The sequence below is a fragment of the Asparagus officinalis genome, chromosome 9 (genome assembly GCF_001876935.1).
Source record: "Asparagus officinalis chromosome 9, Aspof.V1, whole genome shotgun sequence".
NCBI lineage: Eukaryota > Viridiplantae > Streptophyta > Magnoliopsida > Asparagales > Asparagaceae > Asparagus > Asparagus officinalis.
The window spans coordinates 15896176-15914133 of NC_033802.1; the positions used below are offsets into that span (position 1 = coordinate 15896176).

A 17958-nucleotide genomic window follows, 5' to 3' on the forward strand; every position below is an offset into this window, starting at 1 on the left:
CATGTTATCCAAATCAAGGACCAAAAAAAAAAAAAAAAGACAACGAATGGGATCTCTTTCCCGAACACTTTGGGCAAGGACAGAAAATCAGTGCTCAATCGGATTCGGATCTACGCAGGAACTCTAGATTGGCACCCCCCCAAAAACTTAATATTACAAAACTCCTCTCCTAACGAAAAAAACAAATAGTTTTAAGATATTGGTTGCTAACAATAACATCTTCGATATTTTCAAACTAGCCTCTAGCAATTTTTTTAGTTGCTATTTAGGCAATAAAAACTTGAAATTGTTATTTAGTTCCTCAATTTCTGTAAGTTACCTTAAGTTCCCTTGATATTTTGTTGTGTGGATTGGCACAATGCTTCTTTAAACGAAAGATTTAGGTGACCAATATCTAAAAGCCCCTTGACCAAAGGCTTAATTGCACTTTGGTACCTCAAAGCTTGATAAATTTTGAATTTTGATACCTTACATTTTTTTGCCCATTTGTCGCGTGAAAGTTCCATCCATTTTTGAACTTTGATATTGGAATGTCTATTTTTGCCCGTTGGATGTTGTGGGGATTGTTTAATTTTTTTTTGTTAAATTGAGATTACATGCTTAACATATAATCTGGTGTAGACTTTTATGCCTAAGTAGTCATTATAAAGCCCCTGAAACGAATGAGAAAATTGCTGTGAACATCCATAAAAATATGTGTGACTTGTAGATTTTGAAAATTTCTACTCATTTTCGGGGGTATTTGTGATGATTACAGGAGTATAAAGTCCAACTCGGATCATATGCTAAATGCATGATCTGTATTAAAGGAAAAATAAAAGTGCTTCCCAAGATAGATAGAGAGAACCAAAATTCAAGTTTCTGAAATACTACGATATCAAATGGGCAAAAATAGACTTGCAATAAATGAGGTACCAAAGCAAGGGATGGATGAAACTTTGGGGTACCAAAGTGAAATTAAGCCTAAATCAGTTATATCTGTAATAAGTTCCCTTCGCAGGAGGAGGAGCAGAATCTGGTGCTGCTGTGGGTTTCATTTTAAATCCAAAAGGGAGACAGCAAGCAACTATCGCTCTTCACGAGATCGAATCTCAAAGCAAAGATTTGGTTCGGATCTGAAATCTCCGCCGTCCGAGATCCGACGGCCCGATGATTCCGACCGCCCGATCTCTCCCCCTCGTCGCGTGCTCCCTCTTCCTCGTCGCCGCGTTCGCTTCGGAGTCCGATCACAAGGTACGCTGAGCTCTAACCCTAATTTGCTTGATCCGATGCTGGGATCTTGATTTCGAGCTTTAAATTTGTTTGGGTTGAGTAGTTGCTTCATTAGATCCGGGATTGAATCTGGAATAATTCCTCTTTTTTGGTTAAAATTTGAGTTGTTAGGGTTTGAATATTACTACATGTTAACCTCAATGCAGTGTTAGATTTGTTAAATTTGACCAGTCTTTTTGTTGTATTAGTGGAGAATTATGTCAAAGTTTTCATTTTTAAGAAGCCTCACTATTAAATCGTGCACCTCTACTGGCATTTGCATTTCTCGACTGTGGGCAAGAAGAAATTTCAAGTAAGAAAAATGTTTGAACTTGGTCGTTGATGCTTCATGGTCGATGTATTGTAAGGTAAAAGGCAGATGGTCAAGAGGGCTTGATCATTCTAGTGAGCAGTCTAATTTCTAGAGTTGGAGTTTAACTGGGACATGGGATTTGATTGTCATCATTTCAAACTGTCGCTCAGTCAATTGTTACTAAGAATTGTTAGCATATGTCTGATTACTGCTCTTTTAAGCGTGGAGCAATGGTTTGAATTTGATTGATGATTCTATGAAAGCGTCGCGATGGATTTCTTTAACGCAAAGATGGACTGTACAGGGCTTCACTGCTAAATGGCTTTTTCTCTTTTTTTTTTCCTTTTACTAAATGTTCTGTTAAGTCTCTAGGACAACATGAAAGGGAAGTTTTGATTGCAAACTCTCAAACTCTTTCAACTTAACATTAGTTTGCTATCACATAAGGTAGATGACAGCAAGCGGGAAAACAAAGTCGATATGCTTGATTGGGGACTAAAATATTCATATTTGGTCAAGCAGAACTATGTTACCATTTTTTTTTTGCATGGACAAGGGCCGATAATAAAGGTTTACATATTGCATAAGCCACATTTTGGCACGATCCCAATTTTTGGAACTCGAAGAAATATCAGTGCCGGACTAAACCTGCTAAAATTTTCTCCAAAAAAACTACATCTATAAAATAACCACAAAAACTTCCATTTATCATATGAATTCAAACCAACAACAATCATCCTCCTTAATTAAGGATCCATATCAATCTAACTTAGATTAGTAAAAATTCTTCAATTTGAATAAAGCCCAACTTAAAGAAGAAAATCTCATTGTCGTAAAATCCTCCAAGATCCAAAAAATACCATGTGTTTATATATCCTTCACCTAAAAAAATAGCAATCTCCAAATAATTAAAGATCAACTGCCTCCATTTTTTCGATGAGTTTGCAAGGCTTTCCAACTCCACCTAAACCCGAGTTAGTGAAAAAGGTGAATAAAACACAATGAGTTCACAACTCAATAGAATCTACATATTGTACATTGGTTTAACAAAAACTAAAGATCTAAATCACCATAAATTAAAAGTAATATGAACAAATTTATATGCAAGAGAAATATTACCAACAAATCAATGAATCATTATACCGTTTTTTATGGAATGAGTCAAAATAATATTTTATGCAAATGGAAAAATAAGCAGACCACATTTCAATGTGGTCAACACTTCATACCCTACTTGACTTGGTAAATTCCATAATTAGTAAGCAGTGTTTAGGATAGTGTGACCCAAATTTAGGCCTGTAGCGCTAAAATAAACCTCGTAGAGACACATTGTGCCTAATGTGACTTATTTTTCTACATATACCAGTATATTGACTAGAAATTCATATACTTCAATTAAAATAAGACTCATATAGCTAACAACTCAGAAATATGCCAAAAGCCATCCAATAATGAGACTTAAATGTATACCCATCTCAACCTAATACTAATTTGAAAAAGATGTGATTGTCACAAAAAATAATGCATAAACTTAAACTTGAATATTTTGTCGTCCAAACAAAAAGTACCATCAAACTAGTTGATGCGTGAGCAAATCATATGAAGTGATAAGTTATTTATGGAACTATCCACATATACATAATATAATTTTAGATAGAAAATATACAGTGCACAATGTATAAATTTACCACTTACCATAATCACAAAAGATAAACCAAATGCACTCATGACGGCTCCGTGAGATCTCTTGAAACCCTAAAGATAAATATAAGCAACCATTAGTACAATCCTACTAATTAATATAACACATTAAACCATTCAATAGAACTGTATGATACTATAAATTGGTAAACTAGCTAGTTTCTTCAACTCTCTTTTACCAAAAAAATACAAATATCCTAAAGGCTACAGCTACTAACCAAACCTAAATATTTAATAACTTATATCATATTACGTATATGAGGGGTGCAGTCCACATAAGTAGCCTACACTTTCCTAGGTATTCCCAAAAAACTTAGGTGAGAAGCTTAGGTACCACCTGAGCACTAGGCATTAGACTGGTGGCTTAGGTACCGCCTACGCCTAGACGGAAGCTTTTTAGAACATTGCTTATACTAATATGTTATTAATAATATGACATAAAAGCCCTCTTGCAAATTGATAATTTTAATCCAATAGTTTGGATACCTACTAAAGCAATTTATAATATGGACTTATTATCGCTAGAAAGATTAGGGATACTACACATTTTGTAACTTTCTAAGATCAATTATATGCTTTATTTTCGAAAATATAAAAGTTCATAAGATTATAATTTGCAACTCCATTTGGATTTTCCATTTGTCCTGGTGATGCATGACAATAGTTGATCGTTGATTAGAAGATTTTAGAATTTACTAGAATCTTTTTTATTTTAATAATATTTGATTAATCTTTATTTTTAGCTAAAATTTCCTTAGATTTGATTTATAATTTTTAGTATATCCGAGATTTTATTTTATTAGAGATTTTATCTTTGTTTCCCTTTTATTAGAATTTGATTTGATTAGGATTTAACTTGCTTTCTCTATGAATAAAGTTGTAATCCTCTGTGAGGGATATTAATAAATATTTGAGCATTGAGAATTCTCTCTTGAATATGTGAGATGTTTCTTGACATGTGATTTACCTTTTTGGGATGTAAAGGCCTTTGCATGAGGCCCCTAGATGTGAAGCATAATATAAATTTAAAACCCTCTCATTTCTGTGAGTCCCCTAGTATCTATCTAAAACTCTCTTCCTATCAACGTTCAAATTCTCAAAATCTTAATCCTCAAAGATCAAAAAAAAAAGGAAAGAAAAAAGAAAACCCACCAAAGGTTATTGTACATGGGTAAACAGTAGTCTTGTGCACTGTTCAATCCTGTGAACAGTACTAGCTACCCCTTGTTTAAACATCTGAGTCCCAGGCCTCTTGTAAACCAGATTCGATGATTGCCTGAGCTTCGACAAATCCTGATGAGTTCTCGTGATCCGATTGAATATCATTCCCACTAGATCTCCTCCGATCGACTTTTAATGAGTTATGATCTTTCTTCGCCGATGCCTTACAATATAGCTATGGAATGCTATCAAATATTTAAAAATTTAGCTGCTCCTTTTAGATTCTGTTTAGATTATGGTATCCACCAAATTTCACAATGTTAAAAACATCATACTTTTCGATTGGGTCCGGATTATCGTTTAAAGTGTCACATTCGAGAACTTTCTACTTTCTGATCGGAGCCCCTACCCCAGTTTGCGTCAATTGGTATCAAAGCAATTTTAAGCCAATCCTTAGCCTCAACATGGATGAACTCACAAATTAAGAAAATGAATTTTCACTTCAGCCAAGTTGTAAGAACTTCTACAGAAATCAAGAAACGTAGATTGAGCGAGATCCTTCAAATAAAGGAACCAAAATGGAAAATCAATTCTAAACAATATATGATATTGGAATATTAGATTGAGCCAGAAAAAACTACAGAACAAGTTTAAAAGATTGTTTTAGAGCTCGAGCTAGGTGCGGAACTAGAGATGAAAATTCATCCAGATCTCGAGCTTAAGCTCGAACCTAACGGAGAGCAAGAACTTGAGCCTAACTGGAAACCGAGCCCCATGTCGATCCAAAACTTTGGCTTAAATTAAGTAAAGATCGTTATGTAGTACAAACTCTCAGTCCTGGCTAATCTGTTTGTTGACTTTATTGTCCCATCTCAATATAGTCGAATGTAAGATTGATATGCAGTTCAAACTCTCAGTCATTGCTAATCTGTTTGTTGACTTTATTATCCCAGACCCTTCACTGCCATCTCAATATATGGTCCTATGAATTCTCTTGAAAATCCTGCAACCCGCGAAGCAATACATTCCACTGATTAAATTACATATTATACTTTCATTATAAAACTTGAGGTTGAGTTTTCTCAAACAAGGAGAGATTTGTTATAGGGCTATCTTTGGTCGTTGATCAGCTGATATTAGAACTTAATAGAATCTTTTTTATTTTAATTTTTAATAACATTTGATGTAATCTCTATTTTAGATTAAATTTCCTAAAGATTTGATTTATGATTTTTAAGGATCTCTAAGATTTTATTTTGTTAGAGATTGTCTTTGTTTCTCTTTTATTGGGCTATGATTTTATTAGGCTGATTTTCTTTCTAGATTTATTATTCTCTATAAAATTGTAAACCTCTATAAGGGATAGAGATTGATGAATAAAAATTTAAGTTATGAGAATTCTCTTAAGCATGTGAATTGCTAAATGGTGTGAAGTCATGGGTGTGAGGTCCTTTTTAATTAAGTCCACTTTAATCTCAGCCTTCGATTCCAAGTACTCTTCAAACCTTTGTCCTCTAATCAATCAAAACCCTAATTCTCAAAAATATCCTAAGCGAACAATTCCCCATGTACTGTTCATCAGCTTGAATAGTACCTCCATCACACATCATTCGCATTCTCGATATCTGACCCCTCGTTGCCTCTTTGTCGACTAAATCCAACTGCATCTGATCTTTGATGAGTCTCAATGAGTTCTCATGATCCGATCGAGTATTGTCGTCGCTAGCTTCACCGATCGACTCTCCATGAGTTATGATCTCTCTTCGGGAAGGCCTTGCAACATGGCTCTAGAAAGCTATCAAAGACTTGAGATCCTACCCGCTCCATTGAGATCCTAATCAGATTTGAGTACCCAACAAATTTCACATTATCGAGAGCCTCTTATAGTCCTATTGGGTCTGGATTGACATTGAAGGCAACACAATCGAGAGCCTTCTACTTTTGTGTCAGAGCCCCTGCACCGGTCCGCATCACTTAGCCTTATTGATGAATTTGATTCCTTATACTGAACCTCCTTTAATTACCTATCTATACAACCTCTTTCCCATTCTAGAGGAATTTAGAGAATGTTGGATGACAAACATAGAAAACAGTTCAGGATTGTTTAGGACTTGGCCTAAGCATGGTTCTTGCATATACGACCCATAAGCCTACCCTGTTAGGTTTTTTATGCTTGTTTTTTATCTGTTGATTTATTTTTTGGCTATGATGCAATATAAAAAAAGATCTGTAATGACATAACACGTAAATTTATGTGCATGTTTCAGTTGTCGTTAACAATGATGAAAGACAAATTAAAGATCTTTGAATGATATTTGATTTATAACTACATGATGTTTACAGAAGTAACTCATTAATTTTGATGGTTGCTAAACCATATAAGTATAACTTGAGAAAAAAAATGTGCTGGTAATTAGGTACTACTACACGTGTAATGAAACCTATAGGGCTTTGTTTGGCGCATGGAATGCAACATTCTCATTTGGAATCACATCTCAAAAATCTGGTATCCTAGTATCAAATTCCTAAAATGTTGCATTATCATGTTTGGTTTAATGAAATCATCTCCACAACATATATGTTTGCTTTGGTATGTGAAGATTTCCGATAATATGACTGTCATAGATATACTTTACCTATGTTAGTTCTTCTATGGTGTGAGGAGGAAGAGAATGAGGTGGGGATGAAGCTGGACTGATACAGGTGTATCTTCTCTTCGGAACTTAGCGATCCTCATGAAAGCTTGAGGATAGATAATTCTCATGATAACTTGAGAATAGAGGTGTAAAACAACACAGTGGAATGCAGGTTGAAACGTAGAACGAGACGACGAATCGAAGAATCAAAACATCCAGTTTTTAGCCCGTGAGTCGACTCATACATGTACATGAGTTGACTCATTAGGTTGAGTCGACTCATGCCTGTCATGAGTCGACTCACGAAACCTAGCCGTTTTGTCAGAAGTTTCTGACCAGTCGACTCATGACTATCATGAGTCGACCCATGTGTCATGAATCGACTCATATATGCACATGAGTCGACTCATCGATGGTTTCCTGGTTCGTTTGGGTTTTTGTTTGCACGAATTTCTGTAGGGTTTGGGCTTGGTTATTTATCACTTTGTCATCCACGTTGTTACACATATATAAGAGATTGTTTTAGGGTTTTAAAACAATCAAAAGAGATTAGATTGTATTTGAGAATTGAGAGAGATTGTTCTTCAATTTTTTAGGGTTTTAAAACAATCAAAAGAGATTAGATTGTATTTGAGAATTGAGAGAGATTGTTCTTCAATTCTAGTGAGATTGTGAGAGATCAAAAGAGATTAGATTGTATTTGAGAATTGAGAGAGATTGTTCTTCAATTCTAGTGAGATTGTGAGAGATCGTAAACTATTTAATTCTCATAATCTAGAGAAGGTATTTTCCTTCGTCACCACTGAATTGTCCTTGTGTTCTTGTTATTTTCTTCTTAACCATCTTTGATAATTCCGCGATCAAAGGTACTCGCACGACGACTCGTATCATGGACAGTAAGTGACAAATTGTGAAATGGGCGGCAACAACAACATTATTGGTGTTCATGGTGACGAGATGACAAACAATGATGGATAGCGGTTATGGTGGCCACAACATTAGGAGTGCCATTGTAGTATTGGTGTCATAATTAATAGTTAGCAATATACGATAATGGAATACTAGCATTAACATGTCATTAGCAGTTATGGTGGTTGACGACAGTATTGGTTCTGTGGTTTTGAAAAGTAATAGTGGTGATCGATTATGGGGATGAGGATGACGTTGAAGATGATGAGGATAACAATGATGTCTTTTGTGTTAGTGGAAGTATTGATGCTATTAGTCACGATGGCTACAATAATGACGATAATGACAAGATTGCGAAGGAGGAAGAGAAGCAAAGCAGCAGAAGATTAGAGGGGTCTTGGGAAGCTTTTTTTTTTATTATAAGTCTCTAAGTAATTGTGATGGGGAGCGGGCAGAGGGCTTGGATTTGAATGCGGGAGGACTAAAAAGAATAGAGGATCAAGATAAATAGGTCTCACACCCAAGGGCATCACACCCAATTAGAGAATAGGCTTCACACCTAAAGGCTTCACACTGCACTAGGGAATATGCTTCACACCTAAGGGTTTCACAGCAAATAAGCAATTCACATACTCAATATAAGACACATCTCGAGGACTTTTCATTTTATTCATCATAGTCTATTTCTCATGGAGGATTAAAAGTCTTATTTATAGAAGATAAAACCTAATGATCCACATTTGGAAGTAAATAAAAATCTTAATCAAATCAAAATCTAGCAAACTTAAAAGATATAATCGAATAAAAATCCTAACTAAATTAGCAAGTAATATAAAAACTAAATCCTAAAGAAATCCGAACTTAAACAAAATATTATGTAAAATAAAATCGAAACCTACCTAAAAACTAAGATCCTAGTAAAATCCTTAACAGATGCTTCATCAAATCTTCTACAAGATTCATGTGTGGATCTGTCGTGCATCAAATCTCCTCTTTAAATTCAACGTCCTCCTCGAAAATGCTAAGACAAGGATAATAAGCTTTTTCTAATGTCATGATGAAGACTTTGGATCTTACTTCAACTCTGGGATTGATTTGATGACGATTTGAGATTATGGACTGCTGCGTTTATTGGTGGAGGAAGAAGAAGAAGATGGAGATGAATCTTTTTTGTTTTTAGTGGAGGAAGAAGAAGATGGATATAGATCATTTGGCTATGGTACCAAATGATGGGGAGCGGGTGGAGGCTCCAAGCTGAATGTAAGAGAACTTAAAAGAAGAGAGGATTGAGTTAAATATGCTTCACCCCCAACTAGAGAATAACCTTCACACCCTACTAGAGAATAGGCTTCACACCTAGTGGTTTCACACCTAATTAGCAATTCACATGCTCAACAAAAGATTTCACACCTCAAGAACTTTTCATTTTATTCAGCAGTCTATTTTTCATGGAGGATTGCAAATCTTATTTATAGAAGATAAAACCTAATAATGTACATTTGAAAGTAAATAAAAATCCTAATCAAATTAAAATCTAACAAACTTAAAAGATGCTATCAAATAAAAATCCTAACTAAATTAGAAAGTAATATGAAAACTAAATCCTAAAGAAATCCTAACTTAAATAAAAGGTTACATAAAATAAAATCAAAACCTTCCAAAAAATAAGATCCTAATAAAATCCTTAACAAAATCTTCATCAAATCTTCTACAAGATTCACATGCAGATCTATCCTGCATCGGATGTATCCACCTATCATATAGGGAATAAGAGAACATGACACCAATGAGAATCCGCTTTTCTAAAAAGTTTTAAGCTTACATCAATGCAAGTTTGTGAATGAAAATTCCAAATTAGATTTATGATATAGAACAAATCTTAAAGTGAAGGATGAGATGATCACCTTTATCTAACGTAGTAGGTAACCAACACTTCAAATGTAGCATGTTAGGATTTCAATTTAACGAGAGTGAACATGCACGACATTAATTTAAAATAAGGCGCTATATCAAACAATTAATTTCTTACAGATCCAAGCATCCTAGCACACACTTAACCTAGGTATCATGGACACGGACACGAATACGAGTCACGACAGATTAGCAAATTGAAGGATACGGGGACAGGGTATATAATATACCCACATGATCAAATATTGAACGAAAAATACCAATAACATTTGTATGTTTCTTTCTATTATCTATAACAATTAAGAACCAAGTTAAATCAAATCAAGAATAAGATTTAACAACAAAAAGTTTGGTTTTGACTGCATGGGATAATACGATGAGTATTTTTCAAATATTTAAGTAATGGGTTTCAGTTTTTGGGTTAAAAAATAATTGGTTTTGAACCTGATATTTTCAAAGAAACTGGTTTAGGGTATAAGTAATGGGGAAATCGGGTTTTTCTTTGAACCACAAGTGTCCATGGAGTGTCCGCGGAGAGTCGGTGTCAGGCATGTGTCGAACACGGACACGGCACCCAAAACGAAGTGTCTTTGTTACCTATCACTTAACAATTCAGTTGTTAATTTAGGGAAAGCATAGCGGAGGCAAAAATGTGTAAGTATTTCTTAGACAAGTGCTGGGATTTTAGTAATAGAGCATAGTTACGACCTAAGGACATGGATGGATACAATTAAAAAGGATCTCATAAATGTTAGTTCAGTCGAGAGATGACTCATAGATAGGGACATGGGAGAAAAGTATGATGTAGTTACATTGGCAGGTCAAGGGGTTTGAGAAAAAATCTTTGTTACAGGTATCTGTGCATCGTCATGAAGGTAACTCTAAATGTTGAATTTCTTTTTTCCCTTTAGTCTTCCTTATGAATCAAAGGTGTCCATGAGTGAGGCACAAATGTTTTCTCCCTTTTGTTTTCCTATGAATCAAAGGATCTCATAAATGTTAATTCAGTCGCGAGATGACCCACAGATAGGGACAAGGGAGAAAAGTATAACGTATTTAAATTGGCAGGTCAAGGGGTTTGAGGGAAAAAAACTTTGTTACAGGTATCTGTGCATGCATCATGAGAGTAACTCACAGGTATCTGTGCATGCGTCATGAGGGTAACTCTAAATGTTGAATTTCTTTTTTCACTTTAGTTTTCCTATGAATCAAAGGTCTCCATGAGTGAGGCACAAATGTTTTCTCCTTCTCTTTTCATCTTTTCTCCTTCTCTTTTCCTCTTTTGGTCTTTTTCATTTATCTTTATTATGTGATTTGTCAAAATTTTCTGAACTGAAACTAAAACTTTCAACAATTTTAAAAGCCTTTGAAATATCTTTTATTCACAGAAAATTTTTCCCAATAGATTAGAGGATACTCAGTGTAGCAAGCCTGAAATTTCACCATTCATTTGCATGCTCTACTTTTCCCAATTTATATTTCTAACTCCGTAAAATATATAAATCATATGCCTATTTTCTGGCAAAGGAAACAATTCACATGAAATCTTCGTATATACATATCTGTAACTCTATGTTGGAAAATTGTGGACAAATATAGTTTATTGGTCTCGATTGAAAGCATATCTATCTTCATTCTTATAAGCTAAATTATCATTAGAACTAATCTTGTTGCAAGGTGATTGTGGTTATATAAAATAGAAAACACTACAGTGTATGAGCCTAGATTGGAAATCATATGTATCTTTATTTTTATAAGCTATCTTTGTGGGAATTAAATTCATTCCTAGGTGATTGTACTCTACTTTAGGCATTGCATCATCTTAGCATTCTCTGCATTCTCTACATAGTATTTGCGCACCTTTTTACAGAGAAGAATTAGTGTTACTTAGACAAACTCACTCGTGCTTAACTGCCAACTTATCTTTGTTTATATTTATAAAAAGATCTTCACTGAGAATGTATTGCGGTGTTAATATGCAGTACCAAGCTGGAGACCCAATTACACTTTGGGTAAACAAGGTTGGCCCGTACAATAATCCTCAAGAAACATACAACTATTACCACCTCCCATTTTGCCATCCATCTGAGAACCCTACACACAAATGGAGTGGGCTTGGGGAGGTCTTGGGTGGAAATGAGCTGATTGACAGCCAGATTGACTTGAAATACCAAAGTGTGTAAACTTTTCTTTCTTTTTATTTAATATTATTATCATCTTTATAGTGAGCTTAGCTCGATAGTACAATCTGGTTTTTTGGAGCATATTATTGTGAATTTAATAGATGAACAATTTATTTATAAACATGATTCTTTCAGACAATGTTGGCAAGGCCTCTATTTGTACAATTGAACTTGATGCTGAAAAAGTGAAGCAGTTTAAGGATGCGATAGATAACTCATATTGGTTTGAATTCTTTATAGGTATGTGTCCTTCCCTTGGCTTCCTTTTCACCTTTTAATTTAGCAGAACACGGTTTTGATGATTTCCTATATTGCTATGGCTGATGTCTGTTGTCTGCTTGCTGGGCACAATTATGTAGATGACCTGCCTTTCTGGGGTAAGTATCTCAAATTTATCTGTGCTTCTGTTCCTTATCTAAGATGATCAGACACCTCTCACTTATGCTTACTGTAATCTATCAGGGTTTGTTGGAGAGACTGACAAAAACAATGAGAATAAGCACTATCTTTTCACACACAAGAATATTGTCGTTAAATACAATGGAGAACAGGTGATTGATTAATCTATGAGCCTAATTAATATATTTTTGACAAAACTAAGGATGCTTGTCTGCAACATCATACCCTGCAGATCATTAACGTCAATCTCACTCAAGAAAGTCCTAAACTCTTGGAAGCTGGGAAGACATTGGACATGACTTACTCAGTTAAATGGGTGCCAACAGATATTATATTTGCACGTCGTTTTGATGTTTACTTGGATTACCCTTTCTTTGAGCACCAGGTAATTCAACTTCAAAATTTGCATGGCAAGTTTTCTCTTATTTTATATCCCATTGGAAGGTTTTCCTTCCGAAAGGTTGTTTTTTCACACTTGGGGTAAACTGTATGACAGCCTTTTGCAAGTTGGGAAAAGCCAACATGTAATTCTTTCTGCTTTTTCAACCTCTCATTTTAATCTAACTTCCTTTTAGATGCTATCACTGTGTGCACCACAATCATTGTTTCTATATTTATAAGAGGATTAACACCTCCTATGAAAATAATATGTGCTTTGATTTGTACAGATTCACTGGTTTTCCATCTTCAATTCTTTCATGATGGTCATTTTCCTAACTGGCCTGGTGTCTATGATATTGATGAGGACTCTCAGAAATGACTATGCCAAGTATGCTCGGGAAGACGATGATCTGGAGACTCTGGTGATCACACAGAACTTTTAACTGTTTATATGTGCTTGTACCATTTACCTAAAAGAGCCATTTTCTAGCAGTGCTTTTGATTGGGTTATGTATGACTTGTTCACTTAACATGTTGATGAACGTGTTTGCATTTCTATTAGGAAAGAGATGTAAGTGAAGAATCTGGTTGGAAGCTTGTCCATGGGGATGTATTTCGGCCTCCTCGCAACTTAGTTCTTCTTTCAGCTGTTGTTGGTACTGGTTCCCAGCTAGCGTTGCTTGTTCTTCTAGTCATTTTGGTTGCTATCGTTGGGATGTTGTACATCGGGTATGTTATGGTATCACCACACTTCTTGTTATAGTCACTGTATCTGTATGTGTGCATATACCACTCATTATGATTCTTGAGAAGCAAATACATTTGTTAATTTAGCTGGCATAACTATTATCGAAACTTATGCCAAGCAGACATCACCAGCAGCCTGACTTAATTTAGGCGGCATAATTATTATCCAAACTTACATTAAGCAGACATCACCAGCAGGTTCGCTTAGCTGTTTATCGTAGCCGCTGTCTTCATCTGTGTACATTGTCCAGAAAATCAAGGCCCTATTGTGGAAGGGATCCACCTTCTATCTGGCCCTGTGTGCCTTATAGTTGATATCATTTCCCATAGTTATTCTATCATATTTCACCAACTTTTAGATTCTTTCATGTCATAATAGCAATCCAGAATTTGATTCTTGGTTTTTGGTTTTATGAGCTTAAAAAACCGCATTAACCAAAAGTGAGGTAATTCTACCTGCTAACTGGACTTCTGGAATCTGTTGGTGTTCTAAAATATAGGGCAAAATTATTTTCTCGACAAGGTTCTGTCATCTTAGAATCTAGGTGCCATATTAGAGGGGTGTCATAGAAGGAGCTTGTGAATGAGTATTTGCCTCCATAAAGAGGTTGACTAATTTCTACGACCAGGATATCGTTTCTTGTCATGGTTTTCTTGGCTTCTGGCACCATTGTAAATTGTCATAGACTCATAGTGAGGGAGCACTGGGTTCTGTCAGACTTTTGCCATCTGTCTGGCACTCGTCTGTGTACATTGTCCAGATAATCAAGGGCCCTATCATTGAAGGTACTCTTCTCTCTGGCCATTTGGGATTATCATGTCCTTATAGTGGATACATTTCCTATAACAATTCTTTAATCTTCCCTCATCTTTTAGATGCTTCCATATGCAAGTAGAATTTTGGAGGATTGCTTCTTGATTTATGAAATTAAACCACATTACCAAAAAGTGAGATAATTCAACCCGCCAACTGGCTTTCTGGTATGTGTTGGAATTCTAGAACTTATGACAATATCTTTTATTGACAAGGTTGCTTGGCTTGGATTCTGGGACCATGTTACAGGTTGTCATTATGTTGACGCTGTTCATAAAGTTTTCCTAGGCTATTTATAGAGACTAGCCCTCCTTAGGGGCATACTTCCTGGTCCAATTTATGATACTTGTTTGGATGAAATTACTCTCAAAGAGAATCTTCATTCCTCCATGGATATTTTCTGCCAATTTTATCCTTGAACACCCCAGAAGGTTATGATATAAAATAAAATTAGGCTAAATTGCATTTAAATGCCATATAGTTTCACCAACCCTGCACTTAAAGTGACCCCTATTTTAAAATTGAGCAACTAAATGCCTCATAGTATTTAAATATTGCTGATAACTGCCCCAAAGTTTCAAACTGTTGCACTTTAGTGCGCTCTTGTTTACTTAATGTTGCATGTTGGTGCACTCCTGTTTACCCAATATTGCACGTAAATACCCTCGGTTTGTAAATAACCTCACTTTAACACCATAGAGTTTCTAAAAGCTACACTTTAATACCCTGTGTTGTATGATATTTTTGGGTACGTAGAGAAATAATAACATTATCTGGGTTTTTTTAAACTTCAGGGCATTGATCTGCAACATTTAAATACTTTGGGGTTTTTATTTGCTTGGTTTTAAAATAGGGGTCACTTAAGTGCAATGTTGGTGAAATTATAGGGCATTTAAGTGCAATTTAGCCTATAAATTATATTCGCAACTTAATATTTGCAAAATCCAATTTAACGGCACAACAGTGGTTGAGTTTGTAGCTTGATAAGATTGTACCATGCTACATGTCAAATATTTTCTTGTCGATAACCTAGTACACCACAAAAAACAATGCTCTAAGAAGCAGCATAATAATGGGTATCAATGATGTGAAGAGGGCAACATTCTTCTGACATGAGTCACATGACTTGTATATTTTCTAGCTAGTCATTGCCAATACAATCTATTGAGATTGATTATCATGGTTTGAGTTAGGTAATTAATTTTTCTGTTGGTTCAGTCATTGTGCCAATACAAGCTGTTGTGATTCAGATTGCTTTGGTTCATTTATGAAACTGATTGGTGATGGCTTTGAGAAGGCTATAACCTAAATCCACCACTTTTAAGGTGAATCTTATATTTGTTTCTGAGATCTCAAATGGACACTTTCATAAGATGCGTGATATCTTGAATTCTAAGCCACGTGTCTTGTATGCGACAACTAATCCTTACTGAAAGGGGTTATTTTACTAACCATCCTGTAAACTACCATGAATTTCGAAAATTAGATAAAATACCCATAATTTTTTTCAAACAAAACCCCCTCATACTAACACGTTAAAGTTTCGCATCTCAGTTGCATGACACTGACACGGGAGGCCAAAACAGTAAATATCTCTGATTCACAAAGAGATCCCCTCCCTATATGCTTTTTTAAAAGCCAGCCACCCCACCCTCAAGCCGTCTTATAAAGTTAGCGCATCATAGCGGCTACTCCTATCGTTGGTGACCCCCATCATTGGTTGACGCTGTCACTTGTGACCCTGCCTTCCCTTTTCTCTCTCATCCTAGCCTTTGGGCCTACTTGTGATGCCATGTCATCTTGTTCACTTATCTTATTTGAGAATCCTGTCATCCTGTCATTGCATATTTTATCCCTCTCTGTCTCCTAGGTTGTGGAGTAATATAGCCAAGGATTTGGATTGGTCATTTAGTAACGCCCTAGGTTGTCATATTTGATATGTAGGCATTTGGAAAAGGATGTGGATGTGACGGGCTACCTCCTTTGGGAGACCATTAGTATAATCCAGTCAGCGCAAATTTTGGGACAAAACTTTTTTCCCCCTTCTATTTTATCCCTTGGCTATAAAAGCAGCATGCTGATTTTCACATCTAAAAATTCTCATGTCAAAATTATAATTGCTTCATTATGACTCGTCTTTCCATTTGCCTGTGTATATCATACAGCTCATTTTGGATAATTCTGACATGCTCATTTGCACTTCAACATGCTCATTTGTACATTTAAAGTCATGAAAATTATGTTCTGTTCATTACACTCAGTCGTGCCTCTTTATTTGCTGATGTACAATGTCATGGATAAGCTGCTTAATTGCATATAGTTTTGTTGCATTGGGTTCATGTGCTTAATATGCATATTGGTTGATTTTAGTTGTATCTTGTAAGTTGGAAAATTATGCATGTCAGCAGAAAATTTGCTAGTAAATCTTCCCATTCTCCAAGTTATTCGCTCAATTTATGTTAGGAATTAACTTTTGAATGCATATATACATGCATAGCATGCATAAATACATACACATAATTTGTATGTATGAGTGCACCTGCATCTAATAATAGACATGTATCTTGATCTTTAGTGTTTTCTCTTGTTAACACATTCTGTATTGTTGCAGGCGAGGGTCTATTGTTACAACTTTTATTGTTTGCTATGCTCTGACATCATTCGTTTCAGGCTATGTCAGTGGTGGGCTTTATTCAAGGAGTGGTGGTACGGATACCTGCTAGTTTAGTTTTCTTTCTGTTAGCCAGTGGCAATTTGTTTCTTTAACTTTCTTGGCTTTAAGGAAATCTCCAATACTTGGGGACTGGGCTATGATCCACTTCATATACTTTCATCGAATATTTGCTTATTTATCTTATGATTACTCTTGTTTATTGTCAGGTAAAAGTTGGATAAAGTCCATGATCCTGACAGCATCCCTATTCCCGTTTCTGTGCTTTGGAATTGGTTTTGCATTGAACACGGTTGCTATATTCTATGGGTCACTAGCAGCTATTCCTTTCGGAACTATGGTTGTTGTTTTCGTAATTTGGGCATTCATCTCCTTTCCTCTGGCACTTCTTGGTACCGTTGTTGGCAGGAATTGGAGCGGAGCTCCAAATAATCCTTGCCGTGTCAAGACCATTCCTCGTCCTATCCCTGATAAAAAATGGTATCTCACGCCTTCTGTTGTTTCACTCATGGGAGGACTTCTTCCTTTTGGTAGCATCTTCATTGAGATGTATTTTGTCTTCACATCCTTCTGGAATTACAAGGTAAATAAGTATAAAAGATTTGTTTCTCAATTGTCATTCTAAGTCGGTTCTTGCAGGAGTCATGATTTCTTGATCAGCCACATGATTTCTTTGCCTTGTGACATTTCAGCTAGTTCATCATTCTGTTGGATATGGAAATTTGGGTTAATACCCCGCTGAATTGTTAATAGACCCTCTGTAGTTCTTTGTTGCGGATAGTCCTCTGTACTATCGCCCAAGTCAGGATAGGCCTCCTTAATGAGTTTTTCTTATTTATTTATTTTTTTGCCCTCAAGAGGTCTATCAAAAAAAAAATTCT

The 17958-nt window shown here is 35.6% G+C and overlaps 1 protein-coding gene across 1 annotated transcript in view; it reads left to right on the forward strand.

The window, feature by feature from the left end:
* Window positions 1002–17958, forward strand: part of LOC109823724 (transmembrane 9 superfamily member 1) — an 18983-nt gene continuing 2026 nt past the window's right edge. Inside the window, exons 1-10 of the mRNA XM_020390079.1 lie at window positions 1002–1233; window positions 11865–12057; window positions 12201–12305; window positions 12425–12442; window positions 12528–12616; window positions 12697–12849; window positions 13133–13267; window positions 13408–13574; window positions 17018–17112; window positions 17287–17660. Of these exons, the coding sequence (XP_020245668.1) occupies window positions 1150–1233; window positions 11865–12057; window positions 12201–12305; window positions 12425–12442; window positions 12528–12616; window positions 12697–12849; window positions 13133–13267; window positions 13408–13574; window positions 17018–17112; window positions 17287–17660 (1413 nt within the window). The 5' untranslated portion in view covers window positions 1002–1149. The remainder of the gene's footprint in view (window positions 1234–11864; window positions 12058–12200; window positions 12306–12424; window positions 12443–12527; window positions 12617–12696; window positions 12850–13132; window positions 13268–13407; window positions 13575–17017; window positions 17113–17286; window positions 17661–17958) is intronic.